Source organism: Chelonoidis abingdonii, chromosome 14 (genome assembly GCF_003597395.2).
Source record: "Chelonoidis abingdonii isolate Lonesome George chromosome 14, CheloAbing_2.0, whole genome shotgun sequence".
Classification (NCBI taxonomy): domain Eukaryota; kingdom Metazoa; phylum Chordata; order Testudines; family Testudinidae; genus Chelonoidis; species Chelonoidis abingdonii.
The window spans coordinates 14310089-14336630 of NC_133782.1; the positions used below are offsets into that span (position 1 = coordinate 14310089).

At 40.3% G+C, this 26542-nt stretch overlaps 1 protein-coding gene across 1 annotated transcript in view; it reads left to right on the forward strand.

Moving 5' to 3' along the window:
* Positions 1-26542, forward strand: part of BCAS1 (brain enriched myelin associated protein 1) — a 92573-nt gene that overhangs the window by 56742 nt on the left and 9289 nt on the right. Inside the window, exons 10-11 of the mRNA XM_032774711.2 lie at positions 11263-11430; positions 22306-22371. Of these exons, the coding sequence (XP_032630602.1) occupies positions 11263-11430; positions 22306-22371 (234 nt within the window). The remainder of the gene's footprint in view (positions 1-11262; positions 11431-22305; positions 22372-26542) is intronic.

The following is a 26542-nucleotide window of genomic DNA, read 5'->3' on the forward strand; positions in this document are numbered from 1 at the left end:
AGTTTTGATGTCATAGATGTATCAGCCAAAGACCTGCCTTTGTTACTTAGATGGGAGGATTTATCTACTGACAGTATAGCCAGCAACCCAGCTATCCAGCAGGTATGATCAACATGTACCAAACAGCACCCTTCAGCACTGAGTCATTAGCATGGGATTTGCGAATCAAACAGTAGCTGAAAGGTGGGTGCCATAGAGAAGGAAAATGAATATTTGGGTGGAGAAGGTGTTTATAATGTATTACCCAGGCCTTATCAAGTCCCTGAAGGGCTTTGTCAATCTCCATTACAGAATGTACTACTGGCAAAGTTGCATGGGAGTAGAGGGTGAGGGTATCATCTGAACTCTGGTCCTTTTACCCTGACTAGAGGGGCCAAAGCAACATAAAGGGGCGTTAAAAGGGAAGTTCCCTTGTGTAATAACTGGGGAACACAGGCCCAGCTGATTTCTGAGGAGTCCCTTGGAAGTCCTAATGTAGCGGGCATACTAGGGATGGGACGGGTATCAAGAGCTGGGCCATAGCATATAGCACTATAGTGGTTCTGGACAGTGCCACTTCCCGTAAGCAGGCAGGGACAGGCTGCAGTAACTTAAACAGACCCTTTCGAAGTTACACAGGGGCCACCCAAAATCAGAAGGGCACAAAAGTGGCTTAAAGCCATTTTACTTCTCCCACTGAGCTATGAGTTCTACCATGTGCCTCTTAAGCAGCAGAGATCAAAATCACACCCAGCTGCATTTTTTTTAAATTAAAAAAATTGCAAAAGATGAGCTCATTAATTAATACTTATGCATTAAAAGAAAATATAGTTTGGTTTGTTAGCTAGCAAATGCATGGCCCAAGAGAAATAGAGTCTTATGTTGGGTAGAGATTAGACTCAGGTAGGGAGCACCAAGCTGAAGCTGCCATATGAGGATAATACAGAAGGCAAGGTGTAGGATTTACTTTAAACTTAAGAAAGGCTGCTCAGTAAATGAAACAAAGTCTTAGAGCCAGCTCATTATATCAGGTCCAAAAATAAATGACATTCTCACTTTCACTGCATTTTGTACAGTACTAACAAAAGAAAACACTGAACTGAAAACTCCTAGGTAGTAGTACAACATCAATTACTGAATTGTAGGAAGGCTTGAAAGTCTTGTAAGTCAGAGGAAGAATTCAGAGTTTAGACAATAACTTATATGGATACCACCATTACCACTTTCACTAAGTTTTTATAGGAAAAGGAAGAGAGAACAGTATCTTATAGGAAGTAGAACAGTACTTTCCAACTAACAAAGAAGCAAAAAAGCTGTAAAATCCTGTTATAAAACACAACAAGAGGCCGAGAAAATGATTATTTTAAATAACAAAAATACAATGGTAGCTCTGTAATAGTGAGGCTAGTGGGTGGATTTAATTTTATTCCTTCAAACATGGTATTTGCCTTGAAATACTATTCCAAGGTTTAGGCTTGCACTCTGCAAAGTCTGTTTTCTCTCTTTTTAAGGAATTTAAGCACAGTCACATTGGTGCAAATCAGGAGAGACTCTTGACTTTTGTGAAATTAATTCCAATTTACCCCAGTGTCACTGACAGCAGAATTTCAATTTATAAATCCAGAAAGCTCAGTCAATGTAATTTATGGCTATAGGAATATCACTGTTTATTCAAGATCAATATAGTTGTTCTACCTATAATATATTATTATACAAAATGTAGATTCTGCCTATAAAACTAATCGCCGAGCATAGTGTCATTTTTAATTTTTATTATTGCTTTGTTGAGTAAAGAGGAAGACAGGCCTGTACCCTAGAGGAGAATTTAAGTTAAAGTAAAATCATTCAAAGTTTATTGACTATTCATCTTTGTCAGGTTCTTTCCATTAAACTTCAGCTGCTGTCAAGAGCATCTCTCAAGATCTTTGGGATGGTAAATTGGAACATTTCTTCTGGCCTTCCATCAGAAGCGGATAGTTAAAAGTATGTCAAAAAACCCTTGTAATTTGGAGGGGTTGTTTTGCCTTTAGAAGACTGTGCACAGCACTCTCTAAAATTAAGAGGAGTTATATCCATTCTGTAACATACTGTCAGATTCCAGGAATCTGCAAACAGAGGCGGATCTATGTATCTTGCCACCCCAAGCATAGCAGTCAGGCAGCCTTCGGCAGCATGCCTGCAAGAGGTCTGCTGGTAACGCAGATTTGGCGGCATGCCTGCGGGAGGTCCATCGGTCCCGTGCCTTTGGCGCATCTGCCACCCAATTGCCACCAAAGCTGCAGGACCAGCGGACCTCCTGCAGGCATGCCACCAAAGGCTGCCTGACTGCCGCCTTCACAGCAACTTGCAGGCCACACCCCGTGGCTTGCCACGCCAGGCACGCGCTTGGTGCACTGGTGCCTGGAGCCACCCCATCTGCAAAATGTAAGACAACTCGGCCTCTCTTACCTTATGGGAATTTTGTGGTGCCTTTAAAGTTTCCTTTTATATAATGCCAGGTTTGCATATCTGCTCTGACTCTTCTTCACAAACTCTGATTTCTAATTTAGTCAGCACTATATGTAAGAACATCCATTAGAGAGACAGCCTACCTAAAGATAATCTCTCTTTAGGAAGCTATCATCATTCCAGCATTTTCAATTGTTGTTTTATAAGTACATTTTGAAAAGGCTACTTGTGGTTTCAACCACCATGCAGATTCATTGTTTCACAAAATAGCCTAATAAACCCTTCAGGACCCTTCAGAATGTTCCAGGGCCTAAAAAACATACCAGGTATAACGTTCAAAGCCATCGTAGTGACAGTTGAACAGCTTGTGTACACTGCACAGCCTTGGCTGGAATTGCTATGTTGGCATAGCCCCCTGGTGGAGATGCAGCATAAGTCATCAGAAGTTTGGCTTGCATATCTACAGTACGTTGACGATGTTAGCTAAGCCAACAAAAACCTTCTTCTCTTGACATAGTTGCATCTACACCAGAGATTTTGCCAGCATAACTATGTCAACTGTATAACTCAAAGTTTAACCAATTGCTTGATTATTGCAGTCTGATATTAAAAATATAACCAAACAGCCAATTTGTTGTCTAAGGACAAAGCAGTACAGTACAGGAAAGAGTTAGTATGTCACCAATCCTTCCAGGAAGTAGATTCTTGCAGGGTGTTCAGTTCACCGACACAGAAGATCTGTTCCCAAAATATGCCTCCAAAACTACTTGTATTTATACCAAATAGCGTTTACAAGTTAGAGCTTTCCATACGTCACTGACTTTTAACCCACCAGTCCATATAACCAGTTCTGTCCTTTCATTATCGTTTGTTTTGGACAGTACATCCCTGGTGCCAATGGGTGTCGAGGCACATCCCAAGCCTGTACCAGGACAGAACATTTATGTATCTTGACTTTGACAGGTTTCCTATCTGCCGAGGCCGAATACTGAATTGTACTATTAAAAGGTATCGTAGGATGTATACTTTAGCATAAGTAAGTAAGCAGAATACAATTTAGCATGACTTCCCAATACCCTCATTTAATATATAAATACCAGGTGCATAATACCTATTAATGTGTGTTTCTGGGTGGGGCATATAAGCTATATCTATTGGCTAACAGTTGGGAGGCATGATTTTTTTTTCACACTCCAAGTTATGTCAGCAAAACTCTGTAGTGTAAACTAAGTCCCAGTGAAAGATACTTGTGCCCTTCTGAAAATGTTACCTATGAGCAATATTTCAATGAAGATCAGAGTTTGCAGCACATCCTGCATTACTCCACACAATATGGTTCTGTCTTATTAAGAAAAACCTTGTGATGGGCATGGAGTAATGTCTTGTCTATGCTGCCAATAGCATTGGCAGTTCCCACAAAAGAAAAATCTAATCATTTATAACTCCTGATTTCTGGGGACGTTCTTACTGTGTTTTGTGGGATTGCTGCTTTGCCGCTCCAAATTGAACAATAATCCCAACAGGTTCATATCGTTCATTACTAAAAGAAATCAACTTAACCTTTCTTGGCACTATATTATAAAAATTCATAGGGGATAAAATACCACCCTGTGAATGGACTTTAAATCCTACTTACAATCCAAATCAATGTTTCAGAGCCTCTTTCTAGAGCCTGTTGAGCAACTATAAAAAGACACCATTTGGGATATCCAAAGTCAGGGATCATAGACCAGTGTCCTTTTTGTCTTAATCTTACGCACTTACATTGCCCCCATTATCATTGTGTCTGAATCACTCTCAATATCCCAGTGAAGTAGGGAAGTACTACTAATCCCATTTTACAGATGGGAAACAGAGACATGAGGCTTGTCTACATGGTGTGTTAGTCTACACTAGTGGAGGTGTAAATTCCATTGTACACCTGTGTGTTGCATACTAACTGTCCATGTGGACCCTGCTGGCTTGCACTAAAAGTTCTCTGGAGAGCATTGACATAGTCCCAATACATCAACATGTACTGGGGAACTTTAAGTTTGAGCCAGCGGGGTTGACACAAACAGTGTGCCACACACTGGTGTATACTAGAATTTACAGCCAGTCTGGTGTGGACTAATGCAGTGGTCCTCAACCAGGGATCTAGGGCCCACTGAGGGGCCCCCAAGCAGGTTTCAGGGGATCCACCAAGCAGGGCCGACGTTAGACTTGCTGTGGCCCAGGGCAGAAAGCCAAAGCCACACCACATGGGGCTGAAGCCTGGGGTTCCAAGCCCTGCCACCCAGGGCTGACGCCAAAGCCTGAGCAACTTAGCTTCACAGGGCCCCCTGTGGTGACGGGACCCAGGCAATTGCCTGCTGGCTACTCCCTAATACTGGCCCTGCCTTTTACATGCAGATAAACATGGCACAGGTGGGCTATCGAGTTTTTATAGCACGCTAGCAGGGCCTCAGAAACAAAAAGATTGAGAACCCCTGTACTAATGCATCTTTTCAACAAGCCCTAAGATTCAAATCCTCAAAAGATATTTAGGTGCCTAGCTCCCATTGCAGTTCAACCTCCTATTGTTCCCTGTTCCTCTTTCAATAGAAAAACTTAGGTAAAATGGTGAGGAGTGTGTGTAAATTACTGTCTGAGCTCTGAATCCCTCCTGGGCCTAAGTGCCTTGCCCAAGGTCATACACGAGGTCTGTGGCAGAGTATGGAAGGATCTCCAGAGTCCCAGGCAAGTAACCAGTAGCCCATACTTCCTTTTGAGGTTTAGTGGTATGAAGACAATAACTGTTTAAATATTGAATATGTTATTGGGCATTAACCCCTTATGAGTCAGCAGGGTTTCGAGAAGATAAGTCTTCTATAAAAGATTTTGGTTTCCTATGTCTGGTGCCCTCCCCCACCCATGGATGGAGTCCCTACTACAGAGCCCAATTAGTCATACTTTGCAATGAAAGTAAGAATTCGCTTTGCATGTAAATGTGTAAGTTTAAAAGCTTTTGCATTCCATTGAAACATCCTGCATGGAGAAACTACATAAAGCCAAGCTTCGGTATGTCAACCAAGAGGTTGAAATAAAACTGGAACTTAACAGAATCACAGCAGCCATTTGGAAACTATCTTCATAGTTATAGGAGTGACATTTCCTTTGTGATGTCGTGGTAGCAATGGAGTGAATTTTGCTGTTTGTACAGCAGCTCTAGTGTGCTCTTTCAGATTTTATTTAAAAAGCACAATCTGAAGGAATTTCATTTTCTGGAGTGAAGTATTTTAAAATAAGATCTGAAAGTTAAATCATCATTAGAGAATGTAAAGCATAATAGAAGCCACAAGAATATGAAAGGTCTGAACCTTACAGGGCTGAGGGAAAACAAGGAACTCTCAAACACACAAAATAGGTCTTGACAGGATGAAGGCAGTCATTTTCCTGTCTCATTCATCATGCTGAAACAACTGGCCAGGCCTGTACTTCAGAAGCTGTAGAGGTGTATCTACAGTATACAATGCTATAGGAAATAGAGAGAGGGAGAGTGTAGTTTGGTCTATACTTGAAAGTTATATCAGCATAGCTATGTCAGTTAGGGTATGAAAAAACCAGAGCCCTGACCAATGAGGCAATGCAACCATAACCGACAGCATAGACACAGCTCAGCTATGCTGATGAAAGAGAGATTCTGTCAATGTAACTAACATCATTCAGGGAGGTGGTGTTCCTACACCAACAGAAAGACCTCTTCTGCATCTACACTTCAGAGCTATGCTGGCATAGTATGCCAATATGAATCTCTGTAGCATACACAAACCCTGTGATTCAGGTTGACAAAAACACTATGACAAAAACACATGCAAGTTTACATCTAATATGTATCAGAGGGATAGCAGTGTTAGTCTGGATCTGTAAAAGCAGCAAAGAGTTCTGTGGCACCTTATAGACTAACAAACATATTGGAGCATGAGCTTTCGTGGGTGAATATCCACTTTGTCAGATGTGCGTCCGAAAAAGTGGGTATTCACCCACAAAAGCTCATGCTCCAATATGTTTGTTAGTCTATAAGGTGCCACAGAACTCTTTGCCGCATCTAATATGTACACACACATCTAGTAACAGCACTCAGAAGGGCTCTAGGGATTTCATCTATCAGTGACTGGCTAGATGCAGGGGGTGAAATCCTGACCCAGTTGAAGGGAACGAGAACACTCTCATATTGATTTCAAGAGGGTAAGAATTTCACCCGTGATGATCAATTAGCACAGAAGCTCTGACAATTGCAGTACTGGGTTGTGCAAATTAGGCACACAAATGTACAACCTCTAAAGTGCACACAAAGTTCTGACAGAGCAGTGGATCAACGTGTATGTAATATAAAGTATGAATGCGGTAGTAAGGGGTCATTATATAATAACATCTACATTTGAAAAATAATTCACAGTTCTGACCTGAGTTCCAAAGCCAGCACATAGCTAGCATTTAAAAACAATTAGATTTGATGTATATGAGTAAGAATAAAGAAACCCTGATGTGATAACTGTACACAAATCTTCACCTCAAAGAAACTATTCCACGTCAAGTTAATGGAAATACTTTAAAAGCTCTGAAAACTGTAAAGGGGATTCTAGTGTATGTGCACACACATAGGCAATTGTACAGGATTCCTTCCTCATAATAATTATAACCAAATTATTATAAAAATGTCATTCTTAATAGCAGGCTAAGAACTGCAGACAAGGCACCTTATAATTTCTTCAGGAAGACTATGGGATGCCTAATTAAAATGTGTATTAGCAACATTGCCCAGGTAAAATGAGAGATTTCATATGCAGTTGTCATCACTGCAAATTAGATGTGTATTTTGTACATGCCTATTTTTTAAAATATCTGCCTCTATAGTTGCATTTAAAAAGTAGGTTTGATTTATTTTTAAATTGGAAGTTTTATTTAACTTTCCTAACTCTAAATTTCCTACTCTTAAATTGTACAGTCTAGTGATCAATGAATAAAAGTACCTCACTACTGTAAGCATAGTGTTGTGAGGCATGGAATATTCAACAAATTAATCCCTCTGAATGGCTGATTATCTCGTAATATTTTCTAACAGACAGCACTTCTGTCTTCCTTCCTTCCCTCCAGTATTTGGCATTTCCTTCCAGGATGCAATTGTTATCACTAGAGAAACTAAACCCCCTGCACAGAAAGCACTTGACAGAAAACTCATTCCGACTGCAGCTGTAACAGCAGTAGCCGTAATAGGATCCCAAATGCTAATCTTTGAAAGATGAACTCCTAGAAGCTAAGTCACTGCCTTACTGAGCCACTCTTCCAGCTCGTGCAATGAACAGTTTCTTTCTAGCAAAGAAATGGTGAAATGATTGTGTGTATTCATAAGGCAGATCAAACAGAAATACAGATTAAAATTATTACTAATGATTAACTGTTTCATTAACTTTCATACATTTAAATTCTTTTCACAGAGTAATTTTAAAACATATTTTAGGTGTACACAATCATTTCTATAAGAGGAACATTGCAATTAAATGTAATGCTGGAAAAAGTTACGATTCTGAACATCTAATCTTGATTCCTATCAAAATACTGTTCATCCCAATGAAAAAAGAAAAAAATACCCAGGAGAAGAATAGATCAGACAAACTCATGTCTAGCAATTTAGCACAATCTGTTTCAATGCATGCTAGGAAATCTGAGGCTAATTTCTCTGAACTCATATACTGTCCAATTCTGTCATACTTACATTGGAGGGTGCTGTTAGTGGTATCATTGCAATCAGTGGGATTACTGTGTGGGAAGGTGCTATGCAGTGTGAATCAGGGTGGCAAAACTGGGCCTATGGATACTTCGGGCACAATTGTGACCATGGCTGTGTACTGAGCAGGGGAGTAAGGAGGTCAATACACACATTCCAATGGCAGCATTGGGATTAGAAGAGCCTCGAGTGTGCTTTCTGGAACAGTGGAGCAGGGATGGCAGGGGAAGTTATCTGCAGGTACAGGGCTGGCTCAAGTTACCTTTCTCCTGGAGCTTGGGGAGAACCAGTAACCAGACTGTGACTGCCTGGTCCTGAGGCAGCGTGACTATGCTCTTGGGGGCTTGTAGCAAAGCTGCAGTTGACCTTAATGGGTCTAAATGATCATAACAAAATCATAAGAAAGGGCGGTGTTGGCAATGGGGATAAACAATTATAGAGCTCCTGTGGGCCCTTCACATGCGCAATGCAGAGAGTCTACAGCCACTTGACATTCATCAGCTGAAGTAACAGTCGTGGGGAAGGGGGGGGGGGCTGTGCTATAGAGCCTTTGAGATGGGGTGGGGGTGTGAAATAAATTTCTTCCCCTGAAACCCTCCCCGCACCAGTCTCCATGCATTTCACCCACAAAAGGTTGCATTATATCCAGACAATCAGGATTATTTACTGCAGATTATTCATGCACTCTGCCAACCCTATTTTCAAAAATTCAAATGATGTGCTTTATACCATGGGCACCTGTGCGTGCAGGTTACAGCTCCGCTCTGTGCCCAGGACAAAGAGGATAGCACGTGTTACAGCCATAGCAATAGAGCTGTGGCTGTTTAGTTCAAACTGAAGCAGCTCATGCTTTTTAGGTCTCCAATTCAATCCCCAGTGTGTAAGCCAAGAGGAGGTCATCATATAGGCACACACATTAAAAGTAACTATACAGTGTACATAAATATTGCATGCATGTCTATAAATTGTTGTGACACATTTACAATATTTTAAATTATATTCGCTTTGTTGGCAATGTAAACAGCAGGTCATGTCTAAATGTCAACGTCTAGTGTAACTACTTTCATTTTAATTTGGTGTTTAAGGTGCTGAATGCAAAGTAAGATGCATTTATGATGTTATGCATCATTCTGCAATTGGCTGTAAAATGCTGCAAAGGCTGGGTTCGGGACAAATTATTTGGGTTAGTTCCATGCTAATAGTTTGGTCTCTAAGACAGGAAGGAAGGTGCTTCTCTAGATGGTGACTAGTATCAGAGGGGTAGACGTGTTAGTCTGGATCTGTAAAAGCAGCAAAGAATCCTATGGCACCTTATAGACTAACAGATGTTTTGGAGCATGAGCTTTTGTGAGTGAATACCACTTCATCAGATGGTGACTATCAGCTTCAAATTAATTAACTTTTCTTTAGTGCACAGGAAAAAGTCTTTTTTATTGTCTAGCAGAGCAGACAATAGTGGGGGTGCTGAAAGCCACTGAACCAAACTGTAAACCCTGGATATGATGGAAACCCCTTCAAACCAGGGCGTACAGGAGCATCCCTAGTTCCAGCACCTATGTACCTGGGCAGTTATAAAAGAGACAACAGTCAGCCAAGGAAATTCAGGTTTAGCCCCATGTCCAGGTGGGTTCTGAAGCATCCATACAGGCATCGATGAGGCACCTATGTTTCTCCTGGTTGTGTTCTCTGTATTGTGCAGTTTGCATTGCTCACCTGAACACAATAAGCTCTCAGAAGTGTGGCCCTGAGTAGGCTGTAGAATGAGGCATTCAAGTGAATAGACACCATTTTTCATTAATACTTTAGAGCTCATTTGAACCCCAATCCTGCTAAATGCAGAGCACCTCTTGCAAATTGCTGAGCACGTGCTAACTTTCATGAATTCCAGTGGAAGCTGAGCACACTCAGGAGGGTTCTACACCCAGGGCTGGCTCCAGGCACCAGCTAAGGAAGCAGGTGCTTGGGGCAGCCAATTCAAAGGGGCAGCACTCTGCCTGCTATTGGGGCAGCACGTCCGGGTCTTCGGTGGGAATTCGGCGGTGGATCCCTCAGGACCCACCAAAGTGCCACTGAAAAATGGAGCGGTGCAATTGCCAATCAGCTTTTTTGTTATTTTTTTGTTTTGTTTTCGCCACTTGGGGCGGCAGAAAACCTGGAGCTGGTCCTGTCTAGTCCCCATAGAATCAGATTCTTGGTAAGACAATAGATCTGATTGTCTATTACCTTGCATCTCATGTAGTTATTTACACCTGTGCAAAGTGTGTGTGTGTGTTAGAGAGAGAGAGAGAGAGAGAGAGAGAGACAGCACTACTGATATGACTGGGTTGAGAATTCTGAGTCTGATGTCTTTCATCCACCCCACATTTCATTTCACTGGTGTGAGTGACTAATCCAGTGAAAGCCAGTGAAGAATCAGACCCACTATTGTTTTCACAAGTTATTTAATCTTATTCCCATTTTTTATTACAACCCCCTGGGCCAGATCCTCCTCTCACTCATGCCCATTTTATAGAGGTATAACTGACTTTCATGAAATTACTCCTGATTTATACCACCATAAGTGTTCACATTCTTTGTTGAGTAAATTTTTGTTTTAAATTTTGAGTAAAGGTGAATATTGTACTTGGGAATTTAAGAAAGCACTTTTTTCAGGAAAGTTCTCAAACACATCTAACAAAGCTTGTCCTTAAATCTCACTAATCTAAACATTTTCTTGAATAGGTATGGACTTAAGCACATGCTTCAGTGCTTTCCTGACTGGGGGCCCTAAACAGAGTGACTAGATAGCAAGTGTAAAAAATTGGGACAGTGGGTCGGAGGGGTAATAGGTGCGCCCATATAAGAAAAAGCCCCCAAAATCGGGACTGTCCATATAAAATTGGGACATCTGGTCACCCTGGCCCTAAAGGATGTAATACAATTCATAGAATAATTGTACTTGGTGTTCATTCTTTCTGTATAGAATTCCTGCATTTCTAACTCGGGGCATCATTGTTACATTATAACAGTATTTTTAAAAGTACTGATTTAAAGAGTATGACAGATGAATGATTTTCTGCCTTCTTGATATTTGTCAAAAATAACCCTAGACTGCACCAGAAGACACAGAGGTTGTAATCAATGCAAAAGTGGAGGCATCTTTAGAAGCAGTGGCTCCTGACAAAGATGAGACTAAAAGCCCAGAAACCGCAGAAGTAAAACTTAGAAGAGAAGACAATAAAACCCCCAAAACAAACCTGAGGAAGTTTTTTAAACTGGTAAGCAGAGTCTTTGAACAAAAGGATCTGAGGGAGCCTTGTTCAAAACTTGTGGATGGTAACTTTTTAAACAATTCTCATAATGAGTTTACAATTCTGTTTGCATACAGCAATGAAAGCTACATATGTAAGTAATGGAGACAATCTCTATAACTGACCAGAGGCACGTGAATGCTCTTGCAATACTCTGAAAACATTTGTGTGCCTATTTGCATATGAAATTACTATTGCTGCACATAAGATATCATCATTTATATTTCTGTAGAGCCCAAAATGTGCTAGGTGCTATAAAAGTGTCACTCATGTTTATTTTGTGTTACATATCTCCCTCTAGTGGCTGCTCCATGAACATTTATGGGTCTGCTAGAGCTAACAGCTCCTAAGTAGCAGAGATAGAGCCTGATCCAAAGCCCATTGAAGTCAATGGGAGTCTTTTAACTAATTTCAGTGGGCTTTGAATCAGGCAGCTAGTTCTTTAGGTCAGAGATAGAGGGTTATGCTTAGGTATCAGGCTCAAACCCCATTGTGAGCCCAACCAGGGTTAGTTACCTAGATACAGCACCTTACTTCACCAGTCTAAAAAGACAAAATCAAAATATAACCCGCAACTGCTGACAAAGTGGGGTGGAAATGGGAACAAAATACAAGGAAGTGATCAAGGTAATAAGTGGCATGTATCTTCTTATTTCCATGGACATGAACCACTATCATGGTGAATGCACATGCAAATGACAGTGTAGTAATCTAACTGGCAATTGTACACTCATTCACTGCAGTTGAGGTCACTTCTTCAAATGATCCTAAAGAAGCAGAAAAGAAAACAGTCCTAGTATAGAACTAACCTGCTGCTCTGATTAAAACACTATCACGTCTGGGACTTTTAATAGCATTTTATTTGTTTTGGCAAGGTGGTTCAGATGCTGTTTTATTGGTTAAGTAGTTACCTGATATGGAGTCAGAGCTGTATAAAACTTAGCTTTTATCTGACATCATATAATGGCTCAGCCTGTCAGAATGGCATGTTTTCAAATATGTGCATGCGTAATTGTGGAATCTGTACGCAGAAATTAGGTGGATACACAGTTTTTGGAATCTGAGCCATATCTGGATCACCCTACTTTCTTTTAACAAGTTAGGTATGCATTTGGCTGGACCACTGCACGTCTTATTTGAAAATACCATTGCCACAAGTGAATTCACAAATATTTTTCAGCACATGTGGATTCTTGGGTCTGCTCCAGTTGCTGAAAGCAGCTAGAAAGCTGCTTTAACCAATTACCTGAGGATTTATAAGGGATATCCAGGGGGCATAGTGCTGAAAGAGCAACTCTGCACAATCTCCTGGTCCTAGACCTCTGTGCACTGGGTATTCCTGGAAGAAAGAAGTTGGTTTGTGCATCCTTATACTTCTGAGATCCCCAGCTTCCAGAAAGGTAGATCTGAAGATTTGGGAGAAATGTTTACAATAGCAGCTACAAGTACCAATACAGGATCAGAGGCCCATTGTGCTAGGAGTTATGCAGACGTAATTAAGAAGAGTACTAGCCCCAAAGAACTCACCATTTTGATTGTGACATGATGAAACGTGGCTGAGACAAACAGGAGAGGAGTGGAGATGAAGGACAGTAAAGAGAACAAGTTCTCATACTGTTGTCCCTTAGGTCTGAGTGGTTAATCAATGCTTGGGGCTTTGTGGGTTGTTTCCATTAGGAGGCGAAATTGATGATGGAGTCAGGAATTTCTTAAGTACAGACTTGTTTGTGTACAAAGAATGTACACAAAGTCCTGTTTCCCTGAACACAGCAGGCTTGCACTGCCAAGCCTCTTTCCAGTGAGCACTCTGCCCCAAAGCGCTTTCTCTCTCTCTCTCTCTCTGCTTCTTCCTAAGGCCATCCTAAAAGTGCTTTTCTGGCTGTCTCCTGGCTTTTGTGCTAGCTTTCTGCTTCTTTTCTGACACACATGACATAGTCAGTACTGCAGTCCAATCAAACTCCCTGTTTCCACTATCGCTCACTGAACAAAGCGGGATTTAATTGGTTCCCCATGTAGATTGAATGGAAGGCATCCAGCACACCATGCAGATTAGCAATACAATTAGGATCTAGTTTAAAGAACAAGAGTACTTGTGGCACCTTAGAGTCTAACAAATTTATTTGAGCATAAGCTTTTGTGCGCTTCAGACCCACTTCATTGGATGCATGTAGTGGAAAATACAGTAGGAAGATATATATACATAGAGAACATGAAACAATGGGTGTTACCATACACACTATAAGGAGAGTGATTAGTTAAGGTGAGCTATTATCATCAGGAGAGAAAAAGAACTGTTTGTAGTGGTAATGAAAATGGCCCATTTCCAACAATTGACAAGGAGATGTAAGGAACTGAGGGAAGAGGTGGGGGGATAAACATGGGGAAATAGTTTTACTTTGTGTAATGGCCCATCCACTTCCAGTCTTTATTCAAGCCTAGTTTGATAGTGTCCAATTTGCAAATTAATTCCAATACATTGAAGTCTGTTTTTGACTTTTTTTGTTATAATATTGCGACTTTAGGTCTGTAATCGAGTGGCCAGGGAGAGTGAAGTGTTCTCCGACTGGTTTTTTAATGTTATAATTCTTGACGTCTGATTTGTGTCCATTTATTCTTTTACATAGAGACTGTCTGGTTTGGCCAATATATATATCTTCCTACTGTATTTTCCACTGCATGCGTCCGATGAAGTGGGCTGTAGCCCACGAAAGCTTATGCTCAAATAAATTTGTTAGTCTCTAAGGTGCCACAGGTACTCCTGTTCTTTTTGCGGATACAGACTAACACGGCTGCTACTTTGAGATCTAGTTTAAGATATTTTAAAGTATCTAAAGAAGTTAGGCACCCAACAGCCATTTAATTTCAAAGGGAACTGGGCACTTAACTCACTGGGGAATTTTTTTTTTAAATCCCAGCTCCATCCCCAAATCTTTGTTTGCAAATGGACATTTGGTAATTGCACATAAAAATGTGTCACCCAATTGATCATGTAAGCTTGTAAATGAATGCCTACCTAACTCCTTAGAAAAGCAAGCCATATGATTCAGCAGCCATGCTTCAATTCTGAGATTACCATAACTTCAAAACATCTCTCCTACTGAAAAATAAAAAAAAAGTAGCACTGGTTAAATATAAAGCTCTGTTCCATGCACATCTTAAGTCACCATGGCAAAACAAACAAGACTCTGTTAAAAAGCACTAGATGTAACCCTGCTCTAATCAGAGCAAGGAGTTGGTCTTGGCTCAGCTTCTCTGTTTTCTGCTTCTTTAAAAGAGGAAGAAACTGATATATTATCCTCATTGTTAAGGAATAAAAACAAGGAACTACGAAGACAACAAATATCCCCTCATGCTGGAAATAGAACTGTACTAATCGCATAACTGAACCTACAGCATTTTGAACTGTTTATTGTTGATTTAGTCCATTTTGGTGTATCCAATCTTTCCCAAACAGACCCTGATTTCCTCTGTTGTTCTTGAAGTATGTACCAAATAATTTCACTGAATAATTTTCACTTTATTGGCTATTATCCATCTGGTTGCCTAGAATACTAGATATTGAGTAGGCATATTATTTGATGTGTGATTGGTCACCTAAGTTGCACGGTGTTATTTCTGCTCTCTAACTGGATGAAAGTTTTTAAAAGCAGAAGGGTAACAAATGATGAACAACAAACTTTCCTAACATTCTTTGACTAATAATCACATGCTTAAGTATGTAGGAAGTGTTTAGGATTCCCCAGCTGTTGTCTAGAGCTGGGTAATTATAGCTTCATGTCTCTCCACCTCATTCTGCTCCCCTTGCATGATCTTCCACTCCAGGGGGCCACATGGAGGGAGAAGTTCCTGTGCTCCAGTTGTGCTTGGTACTGTACAGAGATATGAGATGTGTGTGGTGGGTAATCTCTTTGAACAGAACAGCTGGATATTATGGGGACCTGTGCTAGTAGCTGTAATTTCTACTCAAAGGCTATTCGATTTCATCTGTACGTCTCCCTGGGAAGGACACTATGGGATGTCTGACTGAACAGTCAGGCACATGGTGCTTGGAGTGTACCTTTCAACTTTTCACTGCTGCCTATATGCCTCCTACATGTGGGTGATGAGTTTAATCTTTAGCACCTGCTACCTAAAGCTCCAAAGCTAAAGCAATGACTTACGTGTTTAGATCTCGCCTACAAAATAGGAGAAAACCCAACCTGTGCCAAAATGTGCTTCCTGATACTACAACTAAAGAGTCATAACATGTGACACTGTGGCAAGGAGGCTACTGGAGCTGTGAGAAATGACTAAAAGAAATACCCTCGGCTGTACAAGATGTGCCACACACTTGAGACAGGCCACCAGCTCATCTGACACTTCCTTAGGAAAATCTCCTGTTCCCTTGTCATGGGTAGAACAGGCAATAAATCCTTAAGAGATAGTATCTTAAAAAAATATTTATTCAAGGCCTCTGATACTTAAATGATTATTACAAGGGGAGTTTGTATCTGGAATGGAACGTTGCAGGGCCTCATGATTGCAGGCCACAAGTTTCTTGGCTGGGTAGTGGTTTATCTCTAGCTTAGCTGTTGTTGTTATATTCCTTTAGGCAATAGATGTATCATTACAATTATTGAAGCTATTGAAGTAGAAACTTTCTTATTTTTAAAACTGATTACCTGGGTTTCTGTTTTTTCCCCTTCGCTCGTGGAAGGGGATCCAAAAGGCTCTCGCTTCCCCAATTGCCACAAATATACGAGATTTTGTCTATGTTGTGTTTCATTTGACACCTTCAGGTTAACTTGATGAGTCAGAAAAGTAAAGGGATCCTTCACCTCTATTTACTGAAGTAGGTAAACAAAGGAACAGTCAATAAAAATGAAAAGCAGCAATATTAAGCATTATTCAAAAGGAAATATTCTCTATATATTATATAAATGAATGAATAATTTAGCAGTAGAACTCTCTGCTACAAGATATCATCAGGGCCAAGCATTCAGCATGATTCAAAACCAGAGCATATATTTATATTGATAATGAGAACATCCACAATAAATGAGAACATCCACAATTATATTATCCCACGAAACAAAAAGAGATATTAATCCTGAAGTTTAAGAGAAGGATGGTCTTCTATTTAAGGCTATGGACTAGGATTCAGTATACCTGGGTTCATTTCTGGCTCTGCCACAGATTTCCTATGTGACTTTAGACAAGTCACTTAATCTCTCTGTACCACGGTTCCCTATCTGTAAAATGGGGATATTATTATCCCCAATTGGTGGGGTGCTGGAAGGATTGTTTGTAAGGTATTCAGATATTACAGTGACGGGGGCTCTATACAGCCCTTGATAGATACAAACCGACCAAGCACTAACCTATGGTGGGTTATTCCATAATTGGAAACTTTACAGGGATTCTAACACCTTCCTCTGTCAGTAAAGTATGTTCCAGATGGAGGAGCGATTTACAATTGCTCTTCTTCCATTAAAAGAGAGCAGTTGTGGAGAATTATTACTTTTGAAAGAAAAATCAAAGATCCTGGATTCAATCAACTAATCCCCCTGCACCCTGAGAAGGATACTTAGCAAGGGAGCGGACAGTCAGTATTGTCACCATAGACTTCCAGGATTGTATGAAACCTGTTGGGAGAAGCTACTGCAGGGGATCAGTACATGCCATGCACCATAGGCATGACCCCTTTCCAGTTTCAGCAAACCACTTTTGGGCAGTGTGGGCCTTCCCATCAGCATGGAGGTAGCAGTCACTTCCCATAACAATAATCTCCCTAGTGGACTTTTCACAAATGGGGGTCCTGAGCCTGGAGCAATTTGGCAACTTGAGGACAAAAACCAATGGCCATCCAAAGGTTATTCAAAATGAACCAGTTATATGCAAGAATGGTGGAATTTGTCTTTTTTTCATTGGAGGCAAAAATCTGGTTTTGAGATGTTATGAGCCTACAGCAGTTTTAGTGTTGCTTCTAGCATTTTGGTTGAGCAGAAGAGCTCTCTCCTTAATGGAACACAAGAGACAACCTTAGAGCCTTAGGTTATTTGATGAAGATTTATATAGTTTATCTTTGATTACTAGTGACAGAAGGAGGTCCCTATTTTTTCATAACTCATAGATTAGATTTCCACAGAGGAAATACAACAAGTTATTATTTCCTGTGTGCCTATTGAGAAATGCCTTGGACCACATGTTCTGTCATCTATGGTCCACAGGATATTAGACAGTGAAAATATTCTTACGGCCCCTCAGTTGAGCAAGAAGAGGAGAGGTTTGTCCAATACAGTGAGGACAGAGGTTGATCAAGGCTAACCAAGGCCTGAGTAGAACAAAACTTTTTGGACTACCTGGGTGGACTGTTCCTCTTTCTCCTAGACTAGATTCTTCCTGTCAGGTTCCTGCTCTAGATGAAGTCCTGTCTTTCTTCTATTCCTGACTTCTTGATTATTCTTTTATACAAGAGAGTATAGACAGAACATCTCTGGTCCACCTGCTGTTCTGCTTTTGACCGAGATAGGTTCTCTTGCAATCATATGGTTCCAGTCCCAAGGAATCCATTCTCCCTTAATTCACCGTGAGTGAGAAGAGTGCTAATAACAGTCAGGGGGCAGAGTGGGGGGTGGGGGAACGTGGTGCTACTCTACTCAAACCAAGTTTTGCCAAGAGCATAACCCTCACTTACAAGTCAATAGTAGTTGGGCTTTTCTGCTAAAATTATGAGCATTAGTATGTCTAACATTCTTGACATTTAGAACTATAAGGGCTAGAAATATGTGTGGAGTTTTTTTAAATGAAACACTGTCAGAGTAATTCATAATGTCATAGGTAAAAAAAAAAGCTGAAAATGGCTGGCAACTTAAAAACTGGACAGTAGGAGACTGCAGTGATGATTGAACCTGATGATATTCTGAACAAAAAGAGCTCTCAGACATGTTTCTTGCTGTTTCCATTGCTTCACACTGACTCAACAGACATTCTAGCCTTCAGAATGATGTTTGAGGTTGTGTGTGCTAATTGTGTTGTATTGTGCTGGGAAACTTGTATGGATTTGTGTGGGTGGTGGATGAGAGGTGTGTGCTGCTGTGAGAGACTATACGTGTTTGAAGTTATTGTGTAGCTGTGTGGTTGATTGTGATGGTGTGTCCCCCAAAGGGGTTGTGCTGGCAGATTTATGCTGGTTTGTATGAGTGGCAATTGGCCCCCAGCTGTACAATCTCCCTCATACAACCTATGAAATTGTTGCATGCAGATTAGCTATACAGAAAGGGTGGTGTTCGGTTGAGTTACCTCTGATATCATAATGGTCTTGGACTCTTAGCATGGCACAGCTGTACACCATATCTGTACATCACACAGATGTAATTTGTGAAATATAAACGTATGAGAACTAAACATAGAGCTGTAACAGACCATGAAACCCAGTTATGATTAAATCTGGTGATATTCTGAGCGAAAAGTGCTTCTCAGTCATGCTTGTAGCTGCTTCCATCATTCCACAGTAACTCATACATTTTAACCTTCAGAGTGACTCAGAGAGAGACAATCCTAAAACCTCGTTATGTAGAGTAAATACACCACCACCTACTGGAGTCAGTAGGGAAGGCCTAGTAGGACAGACCACCAAGTACTGACTCACTCCAACCCCTTATAACAATATTAAACATAAAGGAATGTCAGCATTATTTTGCTCAACTATAGGCCACATCTGTAATCAAGCATGGATCCCAAATCCTGACCTGCCACTCAGGCTTAATTGATCAAAACAAGTATGTATCATATACCATGAATATCTACAGATATTATGAGGAAACTTTTGAACAGTATAAAATTTCTCTCCTTTCTCTGATCACACTGAGTGGAGCGATAAACCTGAGGTCAATGGAAAAACTGGGATTGAGTTCTTTTCTATGTGGGGGAAATTGACTGGCATACCTCAACGACTATTAGCCAGGTTGGGCAAGGAAGGTGTCCCTAGCCTCTGTTTGCTAGAAGCTGGGAATGGGTGACAGATGATGGATCACTTGATGATTACCTGTTCTGTTCATTCCCTCTGGGGAACCTGGCATTGGCCACTGTTGGAAGACAAGGTACTGGGCTAGATGGACTTTTGGTCTGACCCAGTATGGCAGTTATGATGTTCTTATGCTCTTACCTATTCCAAAAAAACTATTCTGCTAGAGCTATTCTGGTATAATTTAGATATTCGGGAATAACTCCATCATGTGGACATTATTCTGAAATAAAAAAGAGATTTTATTCCAGAATTACTAATCTGCATCAGAAGCAAAGTAATTATTCCAGAATAAAGTCACATTTTGTTTCAGAATGGAGTGCTCATGTGGGGAGTTATTCCAGAATAACTATGCCAGTCAATTTCCCAGTGTAGTCAGGTCCTTAGTAACAACTTCCTCAAGTATAGTATTGATATAGGTATTTTACACTGACCCAATTCTAACTAACAGTCATTACTCACAAAAGTGTAGCCTGTATTTAGCAAAGCTGTTCCCTGTCCCCACCCTGTCCACTATCTTGTCATGTTGACCCACCTTCCTTGTCATGGAAACACTTTCAGAAGCCTATCAATAGCAACCCTAAATTGGTTAAAGTGGGACACAAGAAAAGAGCAGTTCTTTAGGGTGAAGTCTTCAGTAAAACTTCCATTGAAACAAATGGGAATTTTCCTTGGATAAGGATTGTAGGATTTTGCACAGTGGTGGGCAACCTGTGGTCTACAGCCCATGCCGCTTCCCACAGCTCTCATTGGCCAGGATCAGTGAACCATAGCCACTGGGAGCTGCGGGCAGCCGTGCCTGCAGATAGTCAGTGTAAACAAACTGTCTTGCAGCCCACCAGCGGATTACCCTGACATGCTGTATGTGGCTGCAGGTTGCCCACCACTAATTTAGCCCATGGTTAACTGTGCTCCACTGATAATTAGTCGTTTGAGTTATGAGAGATTACTGAAGGTTTGTTAAAGTTATTCTTCTTTCCTATGTATAAAAGGCAGTAGAGTGACTCCTATTTTGGTAAACTTACTTATTGTTAAAATTCATCTTAAACATATATGAATAAGAGTCACTGAAATAGAAATGCAAACTCGATCTTATCGCTATACAATCGTCATACACCATAGACTTGGGTACTAACTTTGATGTAACAAAGATCACACATTGCTTCCTCTCTCCCGTTTCTTCAACCTCTCCCACAGATAGTAACCATCATTAATATAACTAGATAATTGATCAACCAAGCCAAGACCTGTTCCTAAGAGAATAATGCTTTCCCCAAATTTGGTTACCCATAATAAACCCCTTTAAAATCTTTAGCTTTTGAACAAACTCCTATTTAGTATTGATTTTCAACAGCTAGAGAGAAAGGAAAAGAATCATACACCAAAAAGAGATCTTTGCTATGAGATTGCACTCAGGATTGAGCTGATAATGTTGTATTGCAAGTGATAAATCTACAAGCTGCAGAAAACCACAAATCCACTTAGTCTATCTTTAGAGCAAAAAAGTCACATCCTTTCATTGTTTTCATTGCACTTATGCAATGAAAAATGAAATTCAAGCTTGGGAACTTTGAAATACTGGGGTTCACTTTATACTCCATGGCTAAGCAATGTGTAACAGAATACCATGTTATATTATTGGAAACAGAACCCAGTCAGACCCTTAGACGTATTTTTACATTGTTCTAGTAATTTTTTAAACATTAATTTCAATCTAAAACCTAACCCAAATTTTAATGAATCCTTTTATAATATCCATCCATAAAACTAATTATATATCTTATAAAAATATGGGTACATTGGATCATTCTTTTAAAATGTAATTCAGAGTCAAGGTTTACTTTGAACACATCGTCTCTGCTACAGCCTTGGGGTCTACTTTGATTATTCTGGCCAAGAAGAGCTGAGGCCAAGAAGGATTGTTGCCTATATGCACACGCTTCTTTGAGAGCTAAGGCATAAAACAGAATACGTAATTTGGGGTGGGAAATGTAGAGCAATGGTGAAAACGTGCAAATCTCAACAGGTTTTAAATTGTCAGCCGCAGCTTTAAGCACATATGTAGAAATAAAGTACAAGTACAACCTCTCAAGAGGATAATCCTATAAAGGTGAGTTGTTTTAGAGCTGTAAGCCAGAATCACGTCCCTAGTTAACTTTGATGGCAGGGATGATAGCACCATCCATCCCACTCATCATATTACACAATCATGAATCCAGTGAGACGCTGTTGATATTGTACAGCCCTCAACAGGAAAATTGCCTTCCAAAAGACTACAGAGCTGCATTGAAATACATATGCAAAAATTTATCTTGGAGATACAGCCATGGAAGGGGATCTATTTCAATAGTGTTTGCAGATACTTTGAGATGTGATGGTTTTGTTTTGCATTTACGCTGTTAGGAATGATGTGCTTAAATTAAGCCTTTAGACCAGTGGTTCCCAAACTTGTTCTGCTGCTTGTGCAGGGAAAGCCCCTGGTGGGCTGGGCCGGTTTGTGTACCTGCCGCGTCCGCAGGTTCGGCTGATCGTAGCTCCCACTGGCCACGGTTCGCTGCTCCAGACCAATGGGAGCTGCTGGAAGCAGCAGCTGGTACGTCCCTCAGCCCGTGCTGCTTCCAGCAGCTCCCATTGGCCCAGAGCAGCGAACCGCGGCCAGTGGGAGCCACGATCAGCCAGACATGCAGACACGGCAGGTATATAAACAGGTCCAGTCTGCCAGGGGCCTTCCCTGCACAAGCGGCGGAACAAGTTTGGGAACCACTGCTTTAGACTTTTGAGTTAATATTGAATCGATGCTTAAAGCTTGGAAGACCTATATTCCTTTGTTATTTTAGTCAGTCAAAAATGATGGAGGGGTTACCAGTTCAGAAGAGGTAAACGGCCCAGACTCCAGTCACCAAGTAAGTGTTTGGATTTATTCATCTCTTGGTGATGGGTTTCACTGTAGCTTATTTCCCACTTATGTATCTGATTGGCTTTTTAGTACAAAAAATCACTGATTGTAAAAAGATGGTATCATGTCTATGGAATCTCTTCCATTCATTGTTGCTTAACAGGGATGAATGAAGGTTAAAAAAAATTCGACATGTTTTTCATTTTCATAATCAAATAATTAGTGAAATGAACCAATTTTTATAACCTATTTTCCTTTACAGCCATTATGCTATTTGTTTACTTCTGCACTTCAATCACCTTGAACAGTGAAATTAAACAGATCTCTTTTGAGTTGGTTATTTTCTAGTGCTTCACATGCATATTGGAGAGATTATTATTTTCCAACAAACATTATGGAAGAAGAATTAAATTTAAAGTAAAAACTTTCACTAAAATTTAACAAAAATCAGGAAAACATTTCTTTGTTTTGTTTTTCTTTAAACAAAACCTAAAGCGTGAGCCAAAACTTCCGATCGTGTCCCTTTATATTCCTTATTGTGCCAAGATTTCTTTATAAAATCACTGACTTTTCTAGTAGAAACTCAAAAGCTGTCATCTTTACTATAAGCCAGATCCTCAGCTGGGGTAAATCAGTAGACCTCCATTTAAGTCACTAGAGCTAAATCAACTGACACTAGCTAAGGATCTGGCCATGTATGGACTGTTATGGTTTTCTGTAACTCAGTAGCAAAATTAAAGCTGTGATGAAACTTGACCTATCAGACCTTCTTTCTTCATTCTCATTTTTATCATCAGGAAAGTGTTTTTCTGTTGTGTAACATCCACTGATAGAATAATCAGCTAAGATTAGCTTAAACTCTTATAGAGATCACAGAAGATATAAGGTTTGATTCTGAAACCTTTACTCTTATAAGCTAACAATTCTTTACTTACAATGAGGCTTCTCAGATGACTACCGTCCTGGACTCATATTCTGTACTTTTTTCTTTTTCTTTTTTTAAATTGTCAGTTGCTACCAATTACCTACCATATTTCTAGAAAAAGCATGTATGCATTGGGCCTGATTCTCCTCTCACTTACATTGAGAAGAATCAGTCCATTGTTCACTTTATTTTAATATTTTTCCCTGTTTTTAACTGGTTATGCTGTTGTATCAAACACCTGCCTTAATTTATCTTTTGTAGTTTTTCTTGGAATGCTCTGATTCCATTTCTCTCTTCATTACTGACATGTTGTATGGGAAATAACTTCATTAGGGGACAGATCCAGAGCTCGATGAAGTCATCAGGAATCTTTTTACTGACTTAAAAATCTTTGAATCAAGCCTTAGTAAAACATGACAGGAAAAATACTATCCTGCTAATCTTTTTTATTACTTTTTTCCGTGGGAGTAAATTAACTCCAAAAAAAGTAATGCAGTTTGTCAGATGAAGATCAGCCTTTAAAATGAGAAACATTAACATGGTTCATTATTCATAGGTTTCAGTTTGTATTTCCTGATGTCACTCCCATCAATATTAAATGTGTCAATTTCCTGCCTTTCAAGATTAATATGAAACACCTCAAAGAGATTATCTGATTTTTTTCTGCTTGGTCTGAAAAAAAATATTACTGATATTGTTTAAAGTGCTTTTTCTGAGTAACAGCAAAGGCCAAAATCCGCTTGATACATTTATCAGAACACTCTCATTGAAGGCAGTTTGGATTTGGCCTGAAAAACTACAATAACTATCAGGAACTCACACAATTGAATAAACATGATAGGCCAGAATCTGCCCTAACTTTACAACCTGTATGATCCCATTGATTTCATAGGGTGTTAATCAGGGCTAGACTCTGTCCTCACATCTTGGAACTTAGGCCTACTCTGCACTTAAAACTTAGGTTAACATAGCCATGGTGCTCATGTGCGTGAAAAAATCCACACCATTGACTGCTCTAGCAATGCTGACCTATGTTGATGCCGCTGGGTCGATGGAAAAATGCTTCTTTTAACCTATCTACCATCACTCGGGGAGGCAGAATTCCTACAATGACGGAAGCAATTATACCACCGTACACCTGTAGGGTGGACATGGCCTCAGACACATCCCATGTTGTAGCACAAGAACCTTTGTACTTTGATTATTTCTAGTTCATCCAGGTCTGCCAATCCACTAAATAGTGACATTTCAAAAAGCAATCTATGGCAAATAAGAGAGACAAGTATCTTGTCAAACAAAGCAGGAGGCAAGCAAATGAGTGCTTCTCGTTTGACATTGAAATTAGTCAGAATAAGGATAGACAGAATTAAATTTGTTTTTATGCAACACTTTTCCTTGCATTCCTTGCACCCTCAGAAACCCCATTTGTAAGTTTTGGGTGCCCACGGAACACATAAAAACCAGCTTTTTTACCCGATATGCAATTATTTACAAGATACAGTGTAGTGTCTGTGTAGATAAATCTGGCAGTTCCTGAAGAACTCTGAGTTTGCCTTAAGAATATTCTTTTGCCCTATGAGACACTGCTGGCCTCAGCATGGTGTATAGTGCTGTTGCTCAAACTGCATGATCAACCCAATTATAGCTCTAAATTTGATGGATTGGCTTATGTGCCAAAGCAGAATGAGGGAATTCCAGAGAAATGATATAGGTTTGATTTTATATAAAGGTTGAGAAATCAATATATGAGCAAGCAATACATAGACATACTACCTACCCAAAAGAAAAGGAACAAGGGTTCACAGTTGAAAATAAAGACAATATAACTGAGGCCATGTCTGTAAGGACACCACTGCAGCAGCACAGCTGTACCAATACAGGTGTGCTGCTGCAGCGTGTCTGGTGAAGACTCGATGCTCTATGTTGACAGGAGAGACCTCTCCCGTCAGCATCATAAAACCATCTCCGCTAGCAGCAGAAGCTGTGTTGTGACACAGCGCTGCGCAGATGAGCGGTGATGTCTTTATAACTTATGTTGCTCGGGGGGAGGTTTCACACCCCTGTGGCATAAATTATGCCAACATAGGCTGTAGTGTAGATGTAGCCTTAGTCAAAGAATTAAGTTGTTCAGTCTTAAACAGCAGGGGAATTGACATGGATATAGAATCAAAGGTTCTCTGACCTGCAAGATTTTGGTGTGAGCTGTATATATATAGTAAGAATGTAGAGAAACTGGAATGGATCCAGAGGCGAGTAACAAAGATGGTCAAAGGGATGGAATGCAAGCCATATTAGCAAAGGCTGAACTGGGTATGTTTAGTTTGGAGATTAAGGGAGGACAAATACTTGGAAGGCTGCCTTAAAAATGGAGAAAAGTTCTCTCTTGCCACAGAGGACAGGACAAGAGGCAATGGGTTCAAACTACACCATAGCAGATTTAGGTTCTGTCTACACTACAGACCTTACAGTGGCATAGCTGTACCACTGCATCTGTGCTGCAGTAAGGTGTCCCATGTAGCCACTCTCTGCTGGAGGGAGAGAGCTCTCCTGTCGGCTTAATTAAACCACTCCCAATGAGCAATGGTAGCTATGTCAGTGGGAGAGCGTCTCCCACCAACAGCACTCTCCAGACAGGCACTTCTGTCGGTGAGACTTATTTTGGTCAGGGGGCGGGGTGTCTTTTTCTCCACATCACTGACCGACAAAAGTTTTATTGACAAAAATGCTAGTGTAGACATAGCCTTAGATTAAATCTCAGAAAAAACTTCCTAACTGTAAGAACAGTAGGATAACGAAACCGACTGCCTAAGGGGATTGTCGAAGCTCCTTCACTGGAGGTTTTCAAAAGAAAGCTCAATAGTCATCTGTCTTGGATAGTTTAGGCACAACAAATCCTGCAGTCTTGGCAGGGAGTTAGACTAGATGACCCTTGTGGTCCTTTCGAACCCTATGATTCTATGATGCAAAGGAAAGAGGGATTTATGTGACATAGACCAGTTGTAGTATTGCCAACCCCAGGAATTCAAAAATCACAAATCAGGCCCCCAAAATTATGTGATCAGCTTAAAAATCATGATGGTTTTTTTTTAATAATAGATTTTGGGTTCTTTTTCTTTGTCTCCTGGTTTTTGAGCCTTTAGAGTTTATACTTTTTGAACTTTCTCTGTAACCATGATAACTAAAGACTTACTTTGTTTTTAATGAAAGCTGATATTCTCTTGTAATCACATGATTCCAGGATATGGAGCTTTAA